The following is a 23,548-nucleotide window of genomic DNA, read 5'->3' as shown; positions in this document are numbered from 1 at the left end:
CACCTGGCTCTGAAAGCTACCAACTGTTCATCCTCACAGAGATCAGAACCAGGGAGACAGGCCCAGCTACAAACATTGTTCAAATATTCCTGAAAGGTTTGTTCACCATCTGCTCTGGCTGCTCGATTGTCAAACTGCACGTACTTCAGGATATCTTCGAGTCTTCTTCTAGATCTGTCTCTTCGAAATATCAGAGTGTAGCCATTAGAAGTCAAAAATCAGAACAAAATCTGTATAGTGCTAAAAATATTTCCACACAACTTTCTGTTTCCCTTTCCTTTCCACCAATGGAACAGTTTCTATTAATAGCTATGAAAAGTTGTTAAAGTAGAATTATGACTAATTCATGGTAGGAAACATTTCTATAATTGAAAATACCGCAGCAGCTGCATGGCTTCATAAATGAGCCAACATAGTCTCTTGGAGGTATATGAACATGTAGTGATGCAAAGTTCAAACGCCAGCCTTTTCTCTTTCTTAGCTATGACAGTGATGTGTCCAGCATGTGGAAGAAAGCGCATGTTGCTGTATGATGGTGTGTTGTGTATGTGGTGACTGGTGGAGAATGTCAACAGTGCACTGAGTGTTCGCATGGACGTGAAACAAAGATGTCACTTCTTTAAATGTTGCAGGAGCTCTGCGTGGCAGTCTGTCGGTGGAGGTCAGAGGTCAAACTGCTTTCTTTAAAAGCTTTATCAAAATCAGCAGGTTTACAGTGACAGACACAGTAGCTTTCTTCAGCATCAACAGCAAATGCACACTGAGGAAGAAGAGGGAAATGAAAAAGTACATAAATACATACATGCAGGGGAGCTGACAACACCAGAGCAGCTTCTTCTGCAGCACAGGTCAAACTTATCATCCCGACAGTGAAAACATCAAAAGGATAAACAGTATTTGTAAGTGAGGAAGTTTACTGAAAATTAATCTTCAGCTCCTCTTATTTTGGTTGCCACAGATGATCATTTGCCTCCATCTCCACAAAAACCCTCTGTATGTCCTCCTTCACTATATCCATGAACCTCCTCTAACGTCTTTCTCTTTCCTCCTGCCAGCCAGCTCCACCTTCATCATCATTTGTCCAGTACATTCACTCTCCCTCCTCTGCACATGTGCAAATCATCTCAGCCTCACGTTTCTGACTGAGCTGTCCCCCTGATAGACTCATTTCTAATCCTGCATCCTGTTTACTCCCAATGGAAATCTGAGCACCTTCAGTACTGCCACCTCCAGCTCTTTTGTGATTCATATTATGTTATATCATGTTGCAAAAAACAATAAAAAATACAGTCAATAAAATAATCAAAGCAAATACACTGCTCAGTGCTCGGCACACTGAGTTTAAATTAAATTAATTTTGCATCCATCTCTCTTCTGTAGTTTAGAATGGCAAGTGAATAAAAGTATTGATCCATTAATTTTCATATCAGACAATGCTCCATTATCCTTGCAACACATCACTGATTGTACTCCTGACTAATCTATATTAAATACATTATATAATAATAAAATATTCTATTGAAAAATAAAGCTTGAAAATAAATAGGGTAGAGTACGACGTACACCATTAGTATTCAAACTATTATGTTAAATAAGCCCACACCTCTGATGGGTTTATGCTTTTATTGAACCTTTCATAGCAGATATCAATCTGGTTTGCAGAAATGTATAATTGCGGGATTTTGGGGGAGAAACTGAGGTTTAATTCTTTATTTATTGCATAGATTGTTGCATAACTTTGGGGTATTTCACTCTTTGAGAAAACTGTTGATGATTACTTAAAACAGACCTTCCCAAAGTGTGGGGCCCGCCCCCTGGGGGGGGGGGGCGCAGAGCCATTGCAGGGGGGGAACAACGCTTGGACACTGCTAGCACGGGGCGCCCACACAAACGCAAAGCAGGAGATGAAGCATCGCTGAATATGTTTCCAAACCAACTTCATTCTAAGCCAAAGACTAGAAAATATGGTGAAGCATATCTTCCCTTTGGTTTCACCTGCACAAGTGGTAGGTCTCCCCTGCATAATTGGTCTTTCCTTCTTCTGGAGCACACGCTGGGCTCTCCAAATCACAGACAAACAGGATCCCACATTCTTGATTTTTAGTTCAAAAACACTTGTTATAATGACTAACTACTCCTGACATTTTGGAGATGTTAGCTCTGTATACAGTAAAGTTACAGTGGGATACAAATAACATCAGGCTGATCCTGCCACGATTTGTTCCCCCTGTCTAAATCACGGACAAACAGTACCCTACAGTTGTTTTTAAACCCATTTTGCACAGAGAGGCATTTTTTTAATGTATTGATAGCAATGTTGAATATTATTACACAGGAAAAAAACAACTACATGTAAAAGAATTAAACCGTGACGCCTCTGCCTTTCTAAATAGAGGGACAGTAACTGCATGTTTATATGTAAGAGTGTAAAACCTGAAGATTGAGACGAAATACTGTTTATCTGCCATTCTGCAATTCCTCTCATGTAAACAATAACGTGGCGCACAGCTGACGTGAAAAAAGGCACATACCTTTGACATTGCGTGAAGAACTCTGTATTCCTCGTCCACACCTAAATGCAAAAAATGAGTTTTAAAAAATCTCCGTTTTCGGTGATTCGAAACGCCGTGTACGTGTGGACGAAACAGCTGCGTTTTCAAAAATACCCGTGTAGGTGCGGACGTAGCGTTAAAGAGTTAGTAGTTTATTTTATTACTACCTGCAGATTACTTGTATTTGCTTAATTGTTTACTAAATGTTTGAGGTGTGAAATAAACCGTAATTGAGCAAAATATGTGTGTGTGGTTGGAGGATGTGTTAGTGCGTGCGTGTAAAGGGGGGCCCAGCGAAAAAAGTTTGGGAACCACTGACTTAAAAGATCTGACTGTTTAGAGTATTTTGTGTTACTTTCTTGTGTAGATTAGCTCCACAGGGCAAACAGCGGCATCTTGCCTTTAGAATGGATTTAGTGGTCAAAGCGGGTACTGCAGCTGCAGGTCAAAAACGGCTTTGTTGTTCTGCTCCGCTCACGGCGCGGGCACAAGCGCAAGCGCAATGAGATGAATGGCCGCAGCACCTGACGGCCCACCAGGAAGTGTGGCGGACAAATCCTCGGCCGTTAATCCCCGCTCAGTTAGGTACCCGGAGTAGCCTCCGACAAGTAGAATGCTCAGCGGGTCGGAGCGTTCTGTCTGACCGTCGGGACCGTCTCCGCTCCGGGTTCGGCCTCCGGGATCACGCGGGGCTGGTCGTCTCCTCCTCGCCCCCCACCCCCCCCAGCCTGTCGGGCTCCAGACCCCGCTGCTGCTGAGCTGAAGCTCTGTGAAGCTCCGTGAAGCTCCGGGCACCTCCACCCTGACTGCAATGGGATGCTGCGGTAGCACGGAGGTAAGCGCGGCCTGGTTCGGTTCGGTCCGGTTCGGCTCGGTCCGGTACCGTGCTCGTTCTTCTAAGCGTGTCCTTCAGCAGAGCGCTGGTGTGTGTTTATTTTGTGACCGTGAAAGGGAAACCGGTCCCGGGGAGCAGAGCGGGCCGAGCTAGGATTAGAGCCAGCAGCTCGTTTAATCCAATTAGCTCCAGCCGGGAACAGGCGGGTAACCGCGGCCTGTGAGCGGCCCCGCTCCGCTCTCTGCGGCCGTAAACAGACACGGAGCTGGGGGATGGAACCGAGTTAGCAGGCCGGGGCAGGTGGGGTACAGGGAGGGATGGAGTTCCTGAAGGCCCCGCTGTGCTCTCACCGTGTGTGTGTGTGTGTGTGTGTGTGTGTGTGTGTGTGTGTGTGTCTTTCAGAGGACAAAGAGAGAATGGAGACCGCTGGAGGACCGGAGCTGCACAGACCTGCCCTGGTTTCTGCTCTTCACCGTCTTCTGCGTCGGCATGGTAACCACAGAAACCCTCCATCAGCACCCACATCACTCACAGTACTACAGTAATGCTACAGTAATAAAAGACACAATACTACGATGATAATATGGCGATAGTAACCTGGTATTCCAGTGATATTACCTCAGGAGTACATACAGTAATGTTGCCACACGACACTACAGTACTATTACTGTAATACCCTGGGTTTTATACCTCTGAACTATAGTAATATTACATTAATGATATGCCTAATACTACTACAATGATAACAATGTAAATATTACAGTAAAGATGTTCTCATAACTACAGTAATTTTAGAGTATTAATACCAACTAATAGTACAATGACAATAAGGTATTAATATCGTATTATTACAGTAATGATAACCTCAGAACTACAATATTATTGTAGAAATATTGTTCTTAGTACTACAGTGATACTACGGTAACATCCCAGTATTACAGTGATGATACCCTCGGATATACAGTATCAATACAGTAATAATACCACACAAAACTACAGTGATACTCCGGTAATTGCAGTTAATTACAGCAATTACCGTAATGGTACCCCAGTACTACAGTAATAATACAGTAACAATACCCTCAACATTACAGTGATATTATAGCAATAAGAGTTCCAAACAATAGTAATAGTGCATTTATATTACCTCACAATAATATAGTAGTACCGCAGTAATAACACTTCCTGTACTACAGTGATACTGTAGCAATAGCACCCTCCTGTATTACGGCAATTATACCACCAATGCTACAGTGGTACTACAGTAGTGATACCTCATAAAACAGTCATACTATGCTAATAATGTCCACCAGCACTAGCTGCTAAGTAAAATAAAAGCACAAATTATAGTCGATTTTTGGGTAAATAAGAGCCCACTTGTGATTATGAGCATAACTCTTCTCTCTGTGTTGCTCGCAAAATCATTTTATCAGTTTATGAAGGATTATGTTCAAAATCTCTAACGATAACTGCAGTAAAAGTATTTTCACTGTTACCAATCTTGATCCCATATTAGCCATTATTTAAAAGTTACTTGCTTCGTTTATGAATATTTTCTGAGTTTCATTAAATTTTAGTTACTGAAATAAAAACTAGACTTAATTAAAAAAATGAAATGATATTGTTACTTATTAAATTCACCTTGGATATTTTGCCCAACGTGTTCTTAACGTGTTCTTTGAAGCAGGTCATATAAAAAAATAAGGTTAAAATCATCACTTCATTACAAAGACTGGAAGAACATAAACAATAATGGATATATAGCTCATAAACGGTGAAATACAATGCTTGTCCTTCCTTCTCGAGAGAGAAGGCTTTCTGTGGCTGAAGTCAAATTAATTAATAATAAAAGTAAAAGTAACACAGCAACGGTCATACCGAGTAGTAAGGATAATTCAATTCAATTTTATTTATATAGCGCCAAATCACAACAACAGTCGCCTCAAGGTGTTTTATATTGTACAGTAGATCCTAGAAAAATAGATACAGAGAAAAACGCAACAATCATATGACCCCCTATGAGCAAGCACTTTGGTGACATTGGGAAGGAAAAACTCCCTTTTAACAGGAAGAAACCTTCGTCAAAACCAGGCTCAGGGAGGGGCGGCCATCTGCTACGACCGGTTGGGTGAGAGAAGTGAGTGCTATGGGGTGAGGACATAGCAAAGAAATTAGGACAAAGCTTAGCTTCTTTTTGATGACTTTATCTAGCTCTTAATCTTCATTTCTAAACCTTCTAAAGTAGCGGTCCCCAACCTTTTTTGCGCCACAGACCTCTCTGCCCCTTAATGCTCTCTGGTCGCTATGGTAACACGGAAATATTTATTTCAAAATAAGACACACAACAGGTAAAGACCCAGGGAAACCGAGTTAACGATAAAAAGCCTGAAAACCATCAATTTCACACACTAGCCTCAACTCTCGCGGCCCGCTACCAAACGACCGGTCCGTAGCCCGGGGTTGGGGACCGCTGTTAAAGTATAAGCTAAAGTATAAATCTGCATTCTTCACATATGACAAAAACTTCATAGGAAGCAGATCTTATCAGAGCAGCGTAACGTTCACAGTTCACCTGTGTGGGATTAACAGCCTGTCCTTAGAAGCTCCAAACGCACAGTTAATAAAACATGATTGTGCCACTTGTGTCGATGGTCTTTGTTTTCGTGAATAGTCGGATGTTCGATTGGTGCTTGGTTAGGAAGCTTCCCGAAGCAAACTGGACTATTTTAGTCTTTGTGCAAATATGTCAACACGACACACCTGTGGAGGCTTTGGTGCATCTGTTTATTTATACTGGGATATGTACCTGACACTCAGTCAGGTGTTTGTTTGGTGTTATTGTGTTACCGGACAGTTCCACACTTCCTAAATCTTACAATCTGACAAATACTACACATTATACAGTCATTGGCCACCTTTTTAAGGTTGGGCCTCTTTTGTCTTTAGAATTGCTTTAATTATTCATTTGCTGGAAACATTTGTCAGGAATTTTGGTCCATATCAACGTGATAGCATCACATAGTTCCTGCAGATGATATCAATCTTATGTTCCACCATGTCTCAGATGTGCTCTATCCATATCTGGTGACTGTGAAGGGCGTCTGGATACAGTGAACTCATTCTCATGTTTCTCTTTGTGACATGATGTGTTATCCTGCTGGAAGCAGTCATCGGAAAATGGGTACAGTTTGGTCACAAATTCATGGACAGCTCAGGTAGACTTTGATGTTTATATGTTGAGTGCAGTTGGTACTAAGAGTTCCAAAGTGTGCCAAAAAATTCCCTCCACACCATTACACCACCACCACAACATTCTCTTTTTGTTTACACTAAATTCCAGGCAGCATTTTTCCAATCTTCTTGCATGTGTGAATTGAAGCCTCAGTTTCCTGTTCTTAGCTGGAGTGGCACATGGTGTGGTCTTCTGCTGCTGTAGCCCATCTGCTTCAACGTTGTGTTTAGAGATGTTTCTTCTGCGTGTCTTGGGTGTAATGAGTGGTTATTTGAGATACTGTTGCCTTCATTTGAGTTCAAAGCAGTCTGAACAGATGTAACCAGTAAAGTGGCTGATGAAATGAAACTATGTTTTATTTTGTTTTTTAAACTTAAATGAGCAAATTTTATTCACTGACACTAAACCAAAGATTTTAAATGAAATAAAAATATAAATTATTATGAATCTGCATCTTACTGACCGATAAGCGTTGACCCAGAAAATCAGGCGAGTGAATTTAGCATTTTCTGATGTTTGTGGTTGAGAGTTGGTGCTAAAATGTGGAACAAGCCTGTTTTAGTCTAATGTTTTTCATAAAGAACGGACTCTGAGGCTTCTCTGTAACTGGGATTTGGCTGAGCAGCGTGAGAGCGCATGACGGTATAAGCAAGACGTGGGAGATGTGTGAACACTTTGAGAGAAAAAAACATGTATGAAAAGTAAAGTCGGTGAAACTTGCTTTTACAGCTTTGTCTTGTTAAGAATCGACTTGAAGAAACTGTTTGCACTGTAGTTAGAAGCCCCTTCAAACTGCTGCCTGCTTCTGTAATATGTTTGGTGTTGTTGATGTTCTAACAGCGTTTCTGTTTGAGTTGATTTATGAGGAAAATTACTTACTGGACATGCAGCTGAATACTTTTCTGCTGCCACAAGCACAGATACAGAAAATCTTTACCAGCTTGTGCCACAGTGACTGCATTCATTTTACATTTTAACCCCTTATTGTAGATTTTGACTCAATAAGTTTTCAGTTTTTTTATATTTTATATATAGTTAGCCATTGTAACACAGTAATCGCTGACGATGGATTACTGCTGAAATGCCGCTGAGTCTTTGCCCTTTAATAAACATGGTTAAGTAGTTTTTCTTCCTTTTCAGCTTAGTAATTACACAACTTTTGGGTTCTCTTACATCTTAAATTTCTGAGAAAAAAACTCAGAAGTAAAGAAAAGACAGCACAGATTGCTTTACTTTTCAAGGTGAAGTGGAAAGATGTTCATTCGCTGGCCCTGGTGGGTTCAACAACTCAAGCGTAAACGCTGTTAGAACATCAACAACATCTCCTGCCAGACTTATTGAGGCAAGCAGCAGTTTGAAGAGACCTGTAACTACAGCACAGCAGTGATAAAACTCATTTTTATTTGCGGCACGTCTGAAGGCAGAAGGCCAGGCTGTATGATGCGGGCAAACACCCTGATTATTTAGGTGTATTATTTTTTGACTCGGCACCACGACATGTTTGGGTTTATTAAATGCCTCATTCTAACCATAGCTGTTAGACTCAGGCTTGTGAAAGTTGTGAGGTACCTGAAAAACTACAATTAGAATGAATTGTTTTCCAAACTATAACTTGATGGCTAATAAACTTTGTGTGGCTCTATGTGGACCACACTGAAGCATGTTATTAAACTATATATTTCTGCCCCTTTATATAATTTTTTGGGGGGACTGAATGAATGTGCACATCTGGATTAAGATTCTTGTGGTAACAGGAAGTAGCAGCAGGAGCAGAGCAGGCAGCTGATTGGCTTTTAGAGCCTCAGGCAGAGCTCTGACTGGTCAAGAGTCGTTTGATTTTACAACTGAAGCGAGGACAGGAATAGATGCATGAAAATTTTATGATGAGTAGAGAATAAACAGTGAATCTGAACCTGTTCGGGTCAGAACATCTGCTATTCAGCCCTGATTTCTGTGGATTTAAACCTTTTAGATGTCATGTGGTCTTAGATTTTTCACAGTGATGTCCTGACGGGGTTTTTACTGGAACTCTGGTGCGAGTATCAGTACAGATAAAACACAACAGATTTTCCCAACCATGCAAAAGCTGAAGGCCCAGATTCAAATGTATGCAGTTGATCAGATTAGATTATTGACTGAAGATAAATTAACGTGTAACTGGAGAATGTGACAGCAGTAGATGGGATACAGTGCACTGAGGGATGAGATTCAGTGAATATAGACAGCAAGAAACGCGCCTGTTGCTAACGGTGTGTTGCACTCGCTGACTCTCTTTCTATCCTCCAGGGCAGCATCTGCGGGTTCACCATCGTCACCGGCGGCGCCGCTCGCCTCGTCTTCGGATATGACAGCTATGGCAACACTTGCGGCCAACGAAATGAACAGATTGAAGGCGTCAGGCTGAGTGGCCTCGACCACACTGACAGGAAGTAAGTACTGAGGTTTTTACTGTTCCTCGTACAGTTAAAGTGTTGAGTTTGTTACTGTTTGACAGGAATCTGTGCATTTTGAAGTTACTTCTGACTATTTGAGAAACAAAAATGTGATATTTGAGTAGATATATACTCCCCTTAACAAAGCAATGTTTAAAAACAGGTTATCAGAGGGGAGATTTAGTGTATGAATTTGTCTGTCGGAAAAACTCGCGACTACAGGAATTCTGTAGTTTGGCTTATCTTGGTTTATAGGTTGTATTAAGGTGTTCATCTTTACAGTTTATAAAGCTCTTTCAGTGCATAGCAGTTTCGATTATTGTGTTGATATTTTATTACACAGTGCTGTGTTTTGTGTCTAATAATTAGGATTTTATTGCATAAATATTTTTGGTTTTTTTTTAAGTTAGCAGGGTCTTTTTGCAGTTTTGTTTCATTTATTTTGTGCTCCTGGTGGTGATATATGTAAATAATTTAATTTCACTGTAATTCTTTAGTATTTTTGTTTGTATTCTGGTTGTGTTGCACGTCTGTCCTGTACAGTCTGTCTTTGTTAATTTGCAGTATTACTGAAGTAGTACTTGGGTATTTTTAGAGCGTTGTGGCGGCTCATCCTGGCACTTTAATACTCAATGCGTTTGAGGTCCTGTGGGAGAGTTCAGCATTGATTATGCTGACACTAGCTGAGAGCTGTGACTCATCTCACACACACACACACACGCAGAGCTCCACCTGCTGGAGGGCGAGCAGCTGTTGGAGTTTGGAGGCGATGTCAGACCTACTTTTACACACGGTACAGATCTTTGTTAGGCATCTGTCAGCTCTTTACTGTGTCAGACTGTTTGATCTCTGAGACATTCTGACTGATGTGGGATCAGATGTAGTCCTTCAGCTGATATAAACCCACGGGAACACGAGGCTGAACAGAGAGGTGATTTCAGGTGAAGTGAGCGGGATCACAGGATCACAGATTCCTGCGCCTGTAGGAGAGGAACGGCGAGGGTTTGAGTCTCTGCAGACTCGTTGTGGCTCTTTGTTTCCATTCGTTGTTGAGTCACACGTTTCTCCCACATCTACATTCCTGCATTCTGCTCAGCTTTAATCCTCCTCTGCTCAGTCTCAGCTTCTATTTTTACTCAAACACTTCTGTTCATGACTCAAGTCGGGATTATCAAACTGGGCAGACTGGGCAGCACTGCCAAAATTCAGCAGTCAGTTCAAGTCTACAGTACGTGAAACAGTCAGATAGTAGCAGCACTGATACACGATGGACTGCTGAGCAGGCAGCTGATGTAGTGCTCGAGCTGGGTTTTGTATAATAATGAGGTTGATTAATAATAAAATGGATCACGAGTATAAAATTATAACTTACACTCAATTTATCCAGTTTTTAAAGTATATTTCCTTAATGTGATTGCATTCTATTGCAGTCTTGACACGCCTCTTTTAATAGAAATTAGATGTAAAATATTCCTGTTCTTAAACATTTCTGCAGTTGATATTTATTTGAATGTGATCCTTTAAAACTGATACTTTAAAACACACTGAATAATTAGGTCCATTCAAACCTACTGAAGGCCTTCCCTGCACTTAAAGTCACTTAAAGGACTTCATCAGAAGTTTTTTTGCTTTATTTATAATATTTGGTACGCTTCTAAAATCGGGAAAATTGTGCTTATTTTTTAAAAATGCATTGTGTTCTTTATCAGCAATTCCTGAAATTAAATTTTGATAACGTTACTGGCTTCATGTCTTCATATTTATTAGAAGATGGAGATTTTTCTGGTTTTAGAAGCACCATTTGTTAAATGTTTTAAATGCCAATCCACTGCTGACCTATTTGGTCTCACTCTTCTTTAGATTTTAAGGTCTTTGGAGGCATTTACCTGCGTTTTATATATATATATATATATATATATACACATATATATATATATATATATATATATATATATATATATATATATATTGAGTCATTTTTTCTATTATAAATGTCAATGTGCTGACTTCCTGTACTTTCTGTCGCCTACAGGTTTGTTTTCTTCCTGGATCCCTGTAACATCGACATTGTTCAAAGGAAAATCAAGTCGATGGCTCTTTGTGTGTCTCTGTGTCCCACAGAGGAGCTGAAGACCTACCAGGACCTGAAGAGGTTCGCTATGGTCAATGGTGAGGGCATAAATGTCACACGACTCCCTGCACGCTTGAATAGGTGTCTGGATATCCAGATATATTTTTACACGTCTGAGCTGAGGGACAAAGAGGCTTTGTTCTAGGCTTTAGAGGCAGGAGAGGGTGTTGATGGGAAATGTATTTGAATCTGTGTCTTTATTTGTTCAGCAAGGTCAAACATTTAAAGCAGGTAAAGTTTTTGAGGTATAAACAGATTATATGTCAAAGATGAAAACAGGTGAAGCTGGCCGGGGTGATGTGTTGGAGGTGAAAACTGAAAGGTGACGATTGTGCTGAGATCAAGCGTGCAGAATATAAAAAAATAAAAGCAGCTAACTTAATAAATATGAAGATAATGGAAGCAATAAAAATAGAAGGAAATAAAGTGTAAAGAAGCTGATGTGTTTGAGGTGATAGCAGGTGATGTTTTTTTAATAAGATTTATTTTCATTTTTCAATAAAAAAACCCAAAAGCTGTTACAGAACATTTATGGCACATAGTAAATATCTACAACTCGTTACAGTACGGTAAGTTATTGTGACTATAGGAACACACTTAGGTGTATATTCCTGTATCCATGCCATTCAAGGATAATTTCAAACATCTGAAAACCAAACACATAAAGTAATAACAATATTGGTGATTACAAGAAACAATTAGGATAATACAGTATGTGGGACAAAAAAGAACAAAACAAAAAGTAGAGAACACGTTATACAACCCCCCCCCCCCATACCCTTGTATGGCTAGCAGATGATATGTTGAGGTTAAATAATATAATAAAGTTTGAAAGAAGTATGCAAAGTGTTAAAGAGGAAAGCCGATGAAGTATTGAAGCTTAAAGCAGGTGAACCATTAAAGATAGAAGTAGGTAAACAGCTGGAGGTGAAAGCAAGTGATGTCTTGAAGTTGTGACGACGCTTAGGCACTAGATGTCCCTGTTTTGGTTTTGGTTTTGTGGTCTTGTCTGATTTGGAGAGTAATTAGCTGTGAGAGCTGGGCCCAGTGAAACACTCCCTCCTGCCTGCACTTGCATTGCTCCCTGTCCTGGTTTGGATTTGAAACCAACCTTCTAAACTGGACCAGTTCAGCTGCATCATGTTTTCTTGTGTTATTTTTTGCTTTGCACACATTCTGCCTCATGCATGTGCAAGCTTTACACTTCTGACAAAGGCATTCTCTCTAATGATTTTTTTTTTTAATAATCATTTTCCAGCATGCAAAGTGTTAAAGATGTAACAGGTGATCTGCTCAAGGTGAAAACATACAATGTGCTGAATCTGAAAGCAGGTGTTAAATATGAAGGGTGGGTGATGCGTTGGAGGCGAAAAGCAGGTGGAGTGCTGGAAGTGGCGGGGGAATGGGGGGTGCACTGTGTGACTCGATGTTCTCACAAAGACCGAAGTACGAACATGTTGCTGGTTTTAAAGGAAGCAGTGATGTCAGCACTTGGCCGACCGCGCGCCATCGCGTCACCGTGATGATTGAATGTCTGCAGACCGGACACACCAACAGTATACTGAACTTACAGTACAGTAACAAAGGCAGCATTAATGCGTGTCGTGTCATTGGTGCCACTCTGCTCTGCTTCTCCATCATCATGGCTGCTCTGTGACTCAGAGCCTTCACTGTTCACTTGAGACACAAACGTGTTGAAACATGACGGCAGACCCTCGGTCAGGTGACCTCACAGCTCCTCCGGCAGTCGTTTATAAAGGATCCACTGTCACAGATTCACACAGAGGAACTAGTTTCTCTGCTACACCTGAGCAGCCTGTCACAGAGGCCCAGCTCCAGCACGGTCACACTCAGTTTTTTCATACAAGCGGAAATATTCATATCTGTGTTTCAGATTAAACTTTCAAATAAAAATCAAATCAAGTTCACAGTCAGGAATGATACAAACTGGGCATATTAGTCAAATGACTGGGCATATTGGGGACTAGTTTCTCTTGGAGCTGTTTGCACTGGATGGTGTTTTTTTCCCCTCTTCAGCCACGCGTTCCCATGGTTTTTTTTAAAGGATTTGCACACAAGACATTTTAATGACTGTAGTCATCTGAGCGTTGCATGTTTCTTTTGTTCGAGTTCTTCCCTCCTAAGAATGGTGCCTTTGGGTGGTGATTATGTATGGCAGCAAGCATGATCACTGTGGAGAGCAGAGGTAGTGATACCTTTTTGATACAAATATGTGCAATTTTCTGCAATATGTCTATGTTGCACCAATAAATGAAAGCCCAAGTAACTAACTGGTTTAAAAATAGTATCATACCTCTAGAGTATATCAGTATAGTATATCCATGTACACTTCAGAGTCCATCTGTAACCAGCAGTGGCCTAGTGTCACTGGAAGCTAAACTGGTCCATGCATCACACTGTCTGGACTGCACACTGTATGGATGTGGTTTGCTTCAGATCCTGAGCTGTTCAATGCCTTCTCCACCCATTTTCCCTCCATCATTACTCTACATGTTTATTTTAGTTTTGTCTGTCTGCTGTTTCAGAGCTATAGGTTTTGCGGCTTGTGCTGAACCCACTGGAGTTGCTCTCTGAAGTTGTGTCTTTATGGTAAACTTGAGCAACAATATGTTTACCTCCTGGAAAGTGTTCTTTTTTCTTGACTATGGAAAGGATCCTATGATCATCCTCCACTGTTGTCTTCTGTGGACGTGCAGACCTTTTAGTGCTGCTGGGCCCAACATTGTGTTCGAGTTTTCTTCTGAATGTACCAAACTATCGATCTATCCTTGCCTAGTGTCACAGGTCGTGGGAACAGTGAAGGATTTGTATTGTGTTTAGGGTAGTTGAACTGGCTGCATGCTGTGGGTTCACACAAGCAGCTGCCAATAGCAGATGGACCTGGACTCATCTATCAACCTTTTAGTTATTTAATTTATGATGAATTAATGAAACTCTGTACCACAGGTTACATTTGGCCCCTGGAAGTTGTCTATGTAGTACAGACCTATAATTCCTAAACTTTTCCTCCAGATGTCAAGGCCAGAGGGCCAACACGAGGGAATGGACTTGAATGCAGACCGCACTTGGAGTCAGGGACTGTGAGCAAAATAGACTTTTATTACAGAGCGTGAACTGAGGCACAAAGTGTACAGAAATGCAAGGAGCGATAGCAAGTATACCATAAACTTAGGGCAAGTGACAAAGCAAACTAGGAAGCTACTACTCAAATAATTCTTTGACACGTTATGAACAGGAGTAATACTATGATGTACTATTTCCTTGAACTGTACCATAATCACTTGACGTATACTATGAAGCAAAGAAACAACACTATAAAAGTCACACGATTACAAAAACACTGAAACGAGTGGTTAGTAAATCACTACGTGAACTGTGACATGGTCCGTGAGGGAGCCTTGGGGCTGTTGCGGACGAGGGCTGGGGACCCAACACTGGGTAACATCCAGTGCAGGACCCATGGGGTGTGGGACAGAGGGAAAGGGTGTGGCGTAATTCTCAGAGTCACTGAAACAAGGGAAACAAGTGTTAGAAGGGATGCCAGATGCGGATCCAAGGCGTAGGTTGCAAATTGCAAACAGTCTTACTTTTCACAGGCGGAGGCGAAGCATAGAGGGGTTGGTGCGGACGGGGTGTAGAGGTACTCCGATGAGTAAATCCGTTAATGTCAGAGTGCTGGACAGGAAGGCAGGCAGGTGAGTGTAAGTGGAGAAGCTGTGTGCTGACCAGTGACTGAACCAAGACGGGTTATGGCAGTGAGTTTCAGCAACATCCAGAGGTTTTCTGTGAGCAGAAGGTACAAGGTCAATACAAGAATAACTATGGCAAGATACTGTCACTGTGGCGGCCTTGACTAACGAGGCTTAGCAGACGATCTGGTGGAGAGTGAATATGAGCAGTGATTTCAAGAAGCCAGCAGCCCAGATTACACTCAGGTGCAGCCTGTCAGCGGTGATGCGGCGGATACGCTCAGAGTTGGAAACGCCGGCACTGTGGAAAAACCCAGCGCTCACCCCGACCATCAGCTTGGATGTGAAAACCATGAAAGTCTGCATGTTAAGATCATACTGATTCTATAACTTGAGGACTAGAATACCAATATTGTGAATATCAAAAAAACCCAAATTTAGCAGAACAGCAGAACAGCTTATAGTTGAACAGTGGTGCCTTTTTGTACTTTTAGTGACTTGATCCCATAAGTGCATCTACTAAAAATCTTGGATGAGTATCAATATTGGTGACCTTGACCTCAAGGTTAAGGTCAAAGGTCATGTTTACTAAAAATCTTGTGAATGCAATAGGTGTATTTACACAGGAAGAATATAATATAGGCTTCTCATACTAATAACTTAACTGACAATCTCTGACACTTTGCAATTTGACAATCTTGATCCAATTCATGCATTTTTGTTTTGCAGGTTTCTCAATGACGCAGAAAGCAATATGTAGTTAAAATGGTGTCAGTGTTTCAGTGTTTTGACACAATGACATTCAAAGCTTTTTCCCAGTTTACATTCAGTGAATTTTCATAATGATAATCACGCTTCTGCATGTTCAGGCCAGGGCACAATTTGATTGCAAAAAATGTTAAAAGATGTTAATGTTGTTTCAACATTATACAATAAGCATAGAACAACTTTTAACCTTGTTAAAATGTAAAAGTGGGATTGTGCCACCTAAAGATTCAACTGCCAGGAGGCTGAGGCGCTGGCACCTGCCAGTATTTTATAAAGTTTATTTTACTGAGTGCTTTGAGTGCTCAGTGAGAGTAGAAAAGCGCTATATAAGAACCAGTCCATTTACCATTTATCTGAATTGTCCTGTGAAGTACTTTGTTCTGAAAAACAGTTTATAAATAAAGATTATTATTATGTTTTATTGTTTTTAAAATGGTTAAGCCAGTAAAAACCTATTTCAGGAACTGTTTGATTTACTGAAACAGATGTGCTTCCATTAGGTCATGCATATTGTCTGCAAACATCAGTCTGATGCTGTTGGCATAAACAAAATTATATTATCAACATATAGGGATAGTTGATGGTCAGTGTGTCCTGTTGTTAACCCATAGATTTGTGGGTATGATTGTACAGTTACTGCAAAAGTGGAATTGCTAGTGTAAACAGCAGCGGTAGCAGAGGACCATCCCAGTGAGACTTTAAAGAACTAGGATCATTAAACCTTGTCAAAGACCTTCTCTGCATCTAAAGGGCCGTATTAGAAGTTATTTTATTATTATTTAAAATATGATGGTGTTTTTTTTTCTTTCAGGTTCTGAGCTGTGCTCCTATGAGTTAGCAGCTCATAGATATCCTGTTCTCGAACAGAGGACCACTAAATGCCCCAAACTACCTGTTCCACCAAGGTATGTAGCAGCTTTTCACCCCAAAGTCGCTTGCTTTTTTGCTTTTTCTGTGACCTCTGACCTCTGTCTTCCATTCTCAGTAAACCGCTGCCCGTGTTTAATCGCTGCACTCCGGTGGACATCTCCTGCTACGCAAGGTTTGCTGAGGCTGTGGTGACGTTTGTCGGGGATAACAGTGTTCTGCACCGACTGATCGCTGGCGTCGCTGCCAGTAAAGAGATCATCATCGGACTTTGTGTCCTCGCACTGTGTGAGAACAAGCATCAACCTCTAAGACGAAAATCTAATTCTCATATGGAAGTGCCAAAAACTGCAGTTCTTCTAATGGCCACTTGAGGCTCTAACATCACTTTTTTTTGCCTGTCTTTTTCAGTCCTCTCCATGATCCTCATGGTGATCATTCGTTACATCTCTGCTGTCCTCGTCTGGATCCTCACCTCACTGGTCGTCCTTGGATCCCTTGGTGAGATCACTTCCTGTCTGTTTGTTGCATTAAAAGATGTAAACAGATGAAATGTGTCTGAAATCAGGGCTCTGCTTTTTGTGTCTAAGCGGGGACTAGTGTGCTCTGGTGGCTCTACATTGACTACCGGCTATACGGGAACGACACTTCCTCTAAAGTACTGAAGGAAGCGAAGGAGGAGGTGGAGGTCACCAGAGATAGCGGACAGGCACTACTTGTCTATGCCGTTGCTGCCACTGTATTCACTGTATGTACTCGACATCAAACAGAGCATAGAAAGTGTGATTGATTGGTGTTTTAAACCCGAGACTGACTGTGTGTTTTGTCTCCAGATCATCCTCCTGCTGCTGATGCTCTTCATGAGGAAACGAGTAGCTCTGACCATCGCTCTGTTCCACGTAGCAGGAAAAGTCTTCATCCACCTCCCCCTCCTCACCCTGCAGCCCTTTGTCACCTTCTTTGCCCTCCTGCTCTTTTGGATCTACTGGATCCTGGTCCTTCTCTTCTTGGGAACCACCGGTCAGTTGCAGCAGTCAAAGAGAAAAGCTGACATCATAAACACGGAGCTGTCCCTCTGATGTGCTCATTACTAATCCTATCTCTCCTGGTTACTCCCAGTGAACATCTTTCTACCTTCAACTCTGCTACTGCTACCTTGGCCTCCTGTCTTCAGTTTAAACTACAATGCTGTTAGATATTCGTCTTTGTTTTGCTAATAAGTCAAACAGCTGGTATATATTTGGTTGAAACCCCCCCCCCCCCCCCCCCAATCACATACACATGTTCACATGTCCAAGATCTACAGTTTCTCTCTGTTCTTGTTGTACCTTTTGGTTGTACTGACTCATTCGTAAATCGTTTATCCTATAAATTATGCTTGAACCAATTTGGGCGAATTGCGGTACTGGAAACTATCTCTGTGGATTTGTGTTTCTGTTGAATGTTGAATGTAAAGTAGCAGATTTCATTTAGTTTTAGTCATCAAATTATTCTTTCTCTCTTTGCTCTGTGTGGTCGTGCAGGTAACCCCGTACAGAACGAGGAGACGGGGCTGACGGAGTTCAGACTGACCGGTCCTCTTCAGTACTTGACCTGGTACCATGCTGTGGGCCTGGTCTGGATCAGTGAGTTCATCCTGGCCTGTCAGCAGATGACTGTGGCCGGTGCTGTGGTCACGTACTATTTCACAAGGTGAGTCCATACTACACTTTACATACCTTTTTCATACTTGATATTTCACTGGGGAATTTGGTATATGATGGTATTTAAATAGAAAAGACAGCTTCTTTTCGCCTGAGACACTGACTGTAATCGATGTAGTAAAGCAACATGGTGGAAAGTGGATAAAATCAGCTTGGATACTTTTAGGAAAATGAACAGCTGGTCTGTAGGTATTTGGACAATGACAGCAGGATCATGTGTCTCTCTTTCTCCATACCTTTCTTTAGCAATCGTTCTGGTATAAATTTATCTGTGCAGGCTCATTAGATGTTTTGTCATAAAGTCTAATCTAAGATAAGATAAGATGACCTTTATTAGTCCCACACGTGGGAAATTTGTTTTGTTACAAAGTGGACAGTGCAAAGTTACATAGCAAAAATTAGAAAAACACTGGAATAAGATAAGAATAAGATACTATACACAACTGTACACAATAGAATAGCATAAAATAAAATACTGTATATAATAGAATAAAATAGAATACAAATGCTATATACAACTGAGTATAATACAACGATGCCAGAAAAGAGTATTGCACTTAGTATTATTGCTTTTGCACATGTTTGGATGTGTGTGTTTGGTCAGTTGGAGTCTTTGTTGTACAGTCTGACAGCAGTGGGGAGGAAAGACCTGCGAAATCTCTCCGTCCCACACCGTGGGTGCCGCAGCCACTGAAGGAGCTGCTCAGTGCTCTCAGAGTCTCCTGCATGTGATGGGAGATGTTGTCCAACAGGGATGACAGCTTAGCCACCATTCTCCTGTCACTCACCACCTCCACTTGTCAAGAGGGCATCCTAGAACAGAGCTGGCCCTCCTGTTCAGTCTCTTCCTGTCCCCAGCAGAGATGCTGCCACCCCTGCAGACCACACCATAAAAGATGGCTGAGGCCACCACAGAGTCATAGAAGCGCTTCAGTAGTGGGCCCTTCATTCCAAACGACCTAAGTCTCCGCAGCAGGTACAGCCTGCTCTGCCCTTTTCTGTAGAGGGCGTCTGAATTATGAGTCCAGTCCAGTTTATTGTTCAGATGAACACCAAGGTACCTGTAGCTGTCCAGAGTCTCAATGTCCATACCTTGAATGTTTAGTGGTTGCAGTGGAGGATGTTTGTGCCTGCAGACGTCTACCACCAGCTCCTTGGTTTTACTAGTGTTGATCTGGAGGTAGTTCTGCTGGCTAATCTGGTCCTCTTATTGGTTGTAAGCAGTGGGTTGCAGCTTGTTTACAACAAGCTGCAAAAGAAATAATATTTTTGAAGGTTTCTCTTGATTGTAGACATTGGCCGTGATACTTCTAGAGAGTGCGCTTCAGTCATATCGTAATTGTTTGAAGTAAAGTACACTGTGGAGGTGTACAGAGTCAAAATTACAAAAAAATTATTATGCTTGTTTTCTCTCAAGGTATTAAAATCATACTGTCTGTATTTGTAGTCACTCTGGTATACAATGACAGCATAATACTGCATCTTTTTAGCCTGCCTTTTTAAACTCTGGGTTTCAGAGTGGATTCTCCACATGCGTACCCCCTCGTTTCAGGAAACATAAAGGTTCTTCTAAATGTCTCCTGGCAGGAAAGACTCTTAACCAGGACTTTGTGTTTCAGGGACAAGAACCGACTCCCAGTGACTCCAATCCTGTCCTCAGTCCTGAGGCTGGTCCGGTACCACCTGGGCACAGTTGCTAAAGGATCCTTCATCATCACACTGGTCAAGATCCCACGACTCATCCTCATGTACATCCATAATCAGCTCAAAGGAAAGGTACAAAAACTTTATTTACTAGACTGTTAAGATAAGATAAACCTTTATTAGTCCCACATCTGGGAAATTTTTTGTGTCACAGCAGAAAGTGGACAGTGCAAAGTTACAGCAGCAAAAATTAAGAAAAACAATGGAATAGAATAAGATAAAAGAATAACATACTATATAAAAATAGAATAAAATGCTATAACTAGCAGAAAGCAGTAGTGCATGATGGCAGAATATAATTGCTAAGACTTAAGTTAGAAAGTTACAAGAAGAGAGGAAAGAGGAAATAAGAAAAAAGCTCAGAAATGAGCAGAGCTGCCGTAACAGGCTGCCACACGCCAGAAGCCTTTAAAAAAAATCCAACCCTGAAAAAATTAGTTTTCACTTTTACTAAACATGAAGTAATAAAGCAATAAGATGCAAACAAAATACCTAAAATCAAAGTTTTATTTATTCAAATAAATAATTTTTAAAGAGGACAGTGCTTAGTGTAAACTGAATATATACCAAGTAAATGTTATTTCACCAGATCCCATTAAATTTAAGTTTGACATTGATTTTATGTAACAATTAGTTAAAGAAAGCATTTAGGCAGATTTTCTCTTTTTCTGTATGCCCTCTTGAAACTCCTGATGAATACTGAGATGTGCATAGGTGTATGGATTTTTTTTCTCAGTAGGGAACCTTACCATGACACTGTCACTTAGAAGAACAATGTGAACCTGTCAGTGGCGAACACACTGTTGCTAAGATTACACGGAAGTGATTCATTGAACAGTTTCACCAATTATGATCAATCTGGAAAAAAAACATCAGAAGAATGACTTGATGTCCTTTAAAGGTTTCGTAACAATACAGACCGAAGGGCATCCGTCTGTATGCTGATGATGTTTTGGTGTTCAAACAGAAGTCTCCTCGTCACTACAACAACATTTCTGTTGCATTAACAACTCGTTCATCCTTTTTAAAAATGATTACATGTACAGTGTGTTGTATGTGACATGTAAACATAAATACATTTTATATATAACCTGATATTATCTGTTGTTTATCAGGAGAATGCGTGCGCTCGCTGTATGCTGAAAACTTGTATCTGTTGTCTGTGGTGTTTGGAGAAGTGCCTCAACTATCTCAATCAGGTAATACTCCACCCTCTTCTCTTCTCTTCTCTTCTCTTCATTGATATGATCATCTCACCATGTCTGGTTTTATTTCCCAGAATGCATATGCAGCCACAGCCATCAACAGCACCAGTTTCTGCACGTCTGCACGTGACGCCTTCGTGATCCTGGTAGAAAACGCGCTGCGAGTCGCCACAATAAATGCCATTGGAGACTTTGTGCTCTTCCTGGGGAAGGTGAGGCGGGAGCTTGATTTTTCATTTTTCCTGCCAGTTTGTGCTGCTTTGGAGGAAGGATCTTCACTTTGAGTGTGATCACCTAACTGAATGTTGCTGTAAGAGAGCTTCGAGTGCTCAGCTACAGCAGAAAAGCACTATATAAGAACCAGTCCATTTTCCATTTACAGTTCTGTGGGATTAAGTTCAGAATTTCCAAAACATTGACTTTAAACACTTTTACTGGTCCCGTGAAATGAGATTTGATGCTATGCCTAAATGGTTTTTCTATACTATACGTATACGCCAGTATAGGTGGGGAAAGGAGCTATTAGCTAGCCAGATCCAGAAACAGTGCTATTATGTTCATCTTCCTTCCTTTTCTTTGCATTTGTTTTTTAGCTGTAAAATCTAGTGGCAGGGAGGGCTTTCATCTTGGCTTTTGTCCACCATTCTCCTGTCACTTACAGACAGATAAATTTCTAGCTTACAAACACCCCAGCAGAGCTGGAGCTGATGTTGACTTGTAGGTTACCTGTCTAAGGTGTTCTCGGGAGCTCTGTTGCTTTCTATCTTTAGTAGAAAAAAAGTAGCTAGTGAACTTTGAAGCATCACGGCATATGGACAGTGGATTTCAGTTTTTCTTTTCCCACCTGTCATCAGTTTATTTGAATATATCTCCTCAGATCCTGATTGTGACGACGACGGCGTTCGCTGGAGTCCTCCTCCTGAACTACCAGCGGGATTACGCAGAGTGGCTGCTGCCGCTCATCATCGTGTGTCTTTTCTCCTTCCTGGTGGCCCACTGCTTCCTGTCCATCTTTGAGATTGTGGTGGACGTCCTCTTCCTCTGCTTCGCCATTGATACAAAGTACAACGACGGCACTCCAGGGAAGGAGTTCTTCATGGACAAAGCTCTGATGGTGAGATCTTTCATCTGTCTCCCTCGGAGCTCGGTGAATTTACTAAAAGGACTGATATGGTAACATTCAACTCTGAAAATATGTTAGTGTAATGATGACCTGCAGCAATGTTCCCTCTAAGCTGCGCACATGCGCAATTGCGCACTGCTGGCACGGTCTCTGTGCACAGAAAATCTGCGTTGCGTTAAAACTTTAACAATTCTGTTTTGCAGTGTTAGTCAGTAAGTGACTGGCTGCTGGGATTAGAACGATGCCACCTTATCCCATAGTCCAGCCAATAATGCGATTCACATTCGTATATACGCAGCTAATCAACGTCGTTGACAGGCTATGACAGCGTCCTTATGTGCCGACACCGGTGTTTTAGCTAGCAAAGCGGCGTGGCTGATGTGGAGTGAAGCCACGTTAATGACAACGTGGAGATGTGAGCAGGACAGACGGAACAATTGACGGGAAAAGTGTGGACTTTATACCAGTTTTTAAATTGTGTTGATAGACCACGTAAAACCAGAGTTATGATAAAAATATATGCAATGTTTGGTTTTCTTCCTTAATACTATCGTTGTTTATATTTACTGTGGGAAGAAACGGTAAAAACTGCGTTTTATAAGGAAAACGCTCGAAAGCCTGTGAGCAAAAAAAAAAAACAAAAACAAAAACATGGAGGAAGTGGAAAGAAAGGCTCTTGGCTCTTTTAAAGGGAGAGTACCCAGCCACTGGTACAGATATGTAGACAACACCTGGGTCAAAATCAAAACACAAGAAGTGGAATCCTTCACTGCGCACATTAACGCCGTGGATAAAAACATCAAGTTCACCAGGGAAGACACAAAGGATAACTGTTTGCCTTTCCTGGACTGCGCTGTGCACATTGAAGAGAATGGCAACCTCAACATTAAAGTTTACCGGAAGCCCACACACATGGACCAGTACCTCCTCTTTGACTCCCATCACCCTCTGGAACACAAACTTGGAGTAATTAGGACCCTACACCACCGGGCAGAACATGTTCCCTCTAAGCCTGAAGGAAAAAAGAAGGAACACACACATGTAAAGGAAGCACTTAAAACATACGGTTATCCTAATTGGGCGTTTATCAAGTCAGCAAAGATGCACAGAAAAGAAGATCAGACATCAGCGAGGGAGGATAAGAAGGACAGACGCAGCAACATTGTCATCCCCTATGTAGCCGGTGTATCAGAGAAACTCAGGAGGGTTTTCTCCAAGCACGACATCCCAGTGTACTTCAGACCCAGCAACACACTCAGACAAAAACTGGTTCACCCGAAAGACAA

At 41.4% G+C, this 23,548-nt stretch overlaps 1 protein-coding gene across 3 annotated transcripts in view; it reads left to right on the top strand.

Annotated features, from left to right (window-relative positions):
• Window positions 1–23,548, top strand: part of slc44a1b (solute carrier family 44 member 1b) — a 35,084-nt gene that overhangs the window by 2,016 nt on the left and 9,520 nt on the right. For 2 of the 3 annotated variants that reach the window (XM_084953573.1, XM_084953556.1), the window contains exons 2-14: window positions 3,790–3,879; window positions 8,906–9,048; window positions 11,084–11,220; window positions 16,472–16,565; window positions 16,646–16,815; window positions 16,939–17,028; window positions 17,118–17,275; window positions 17,361–17,547; window positions 18,051–18,219; window positions 19,850–20,006; window positions 21,050–21,133; window positions 21,214–21,351; window positions 22,017–22,253. In XM_084953573.1, the coding sequence (XP_084809699.1) occupies window positions 3,790–3,879; window positions 8,906–9,048; window positions 11,084–11,220; window positions 16,472–16,565; window positions 16,646–16,815; window positions 16,939–17,028; window positions 17,118–17,275; window positions 17,361–17,547; window positions 18,051–18,219; window positions 19,850–20,006; window positions 21,050–21,133; window positions 21,214–21,351; window positions 22,017–22,253 (1,854 nt within the window). Of the gene's footprint in view, window positions 1–2,540; window positions 3,388–3,789; window positions 3,880–8,905; window positions 9,049–11,083; window positions 11,221–16,471; window positions 16,566–16,645; window positions 16,816–16,938; window positions 17,029–17,117; window positions 17,276–17,360; window positions 17,548–18,050; window positions 18,220–19,849; window positions 20,007–21,049; window positions 21,134–21,213; window positions 21,352–22,016; window positions 22,254–23,548 lie in introns of those variants that run through there. The other variant, XM_084953566.1, reaches the window with a different exon arrangement.

This window comes from Perissodus microlepis, chromosome 2 (assembly GCF_051167445.1).
Source record: "Perissodus microlepis isolate ML-2025 ecotype Zambia chromosome 2, ASM5116744v1, whole genome shotgun sequence".
Classification (NCBI taxonomy): Eukaryota; Metazoa; Chordata; class Actinopteri; order Cichliformes; family Cichlidae; genus Perissodus; species Perissodus microlepis.
This window is presented reverse-complemented; position numbering and strand designations above follow the sequence as displayed.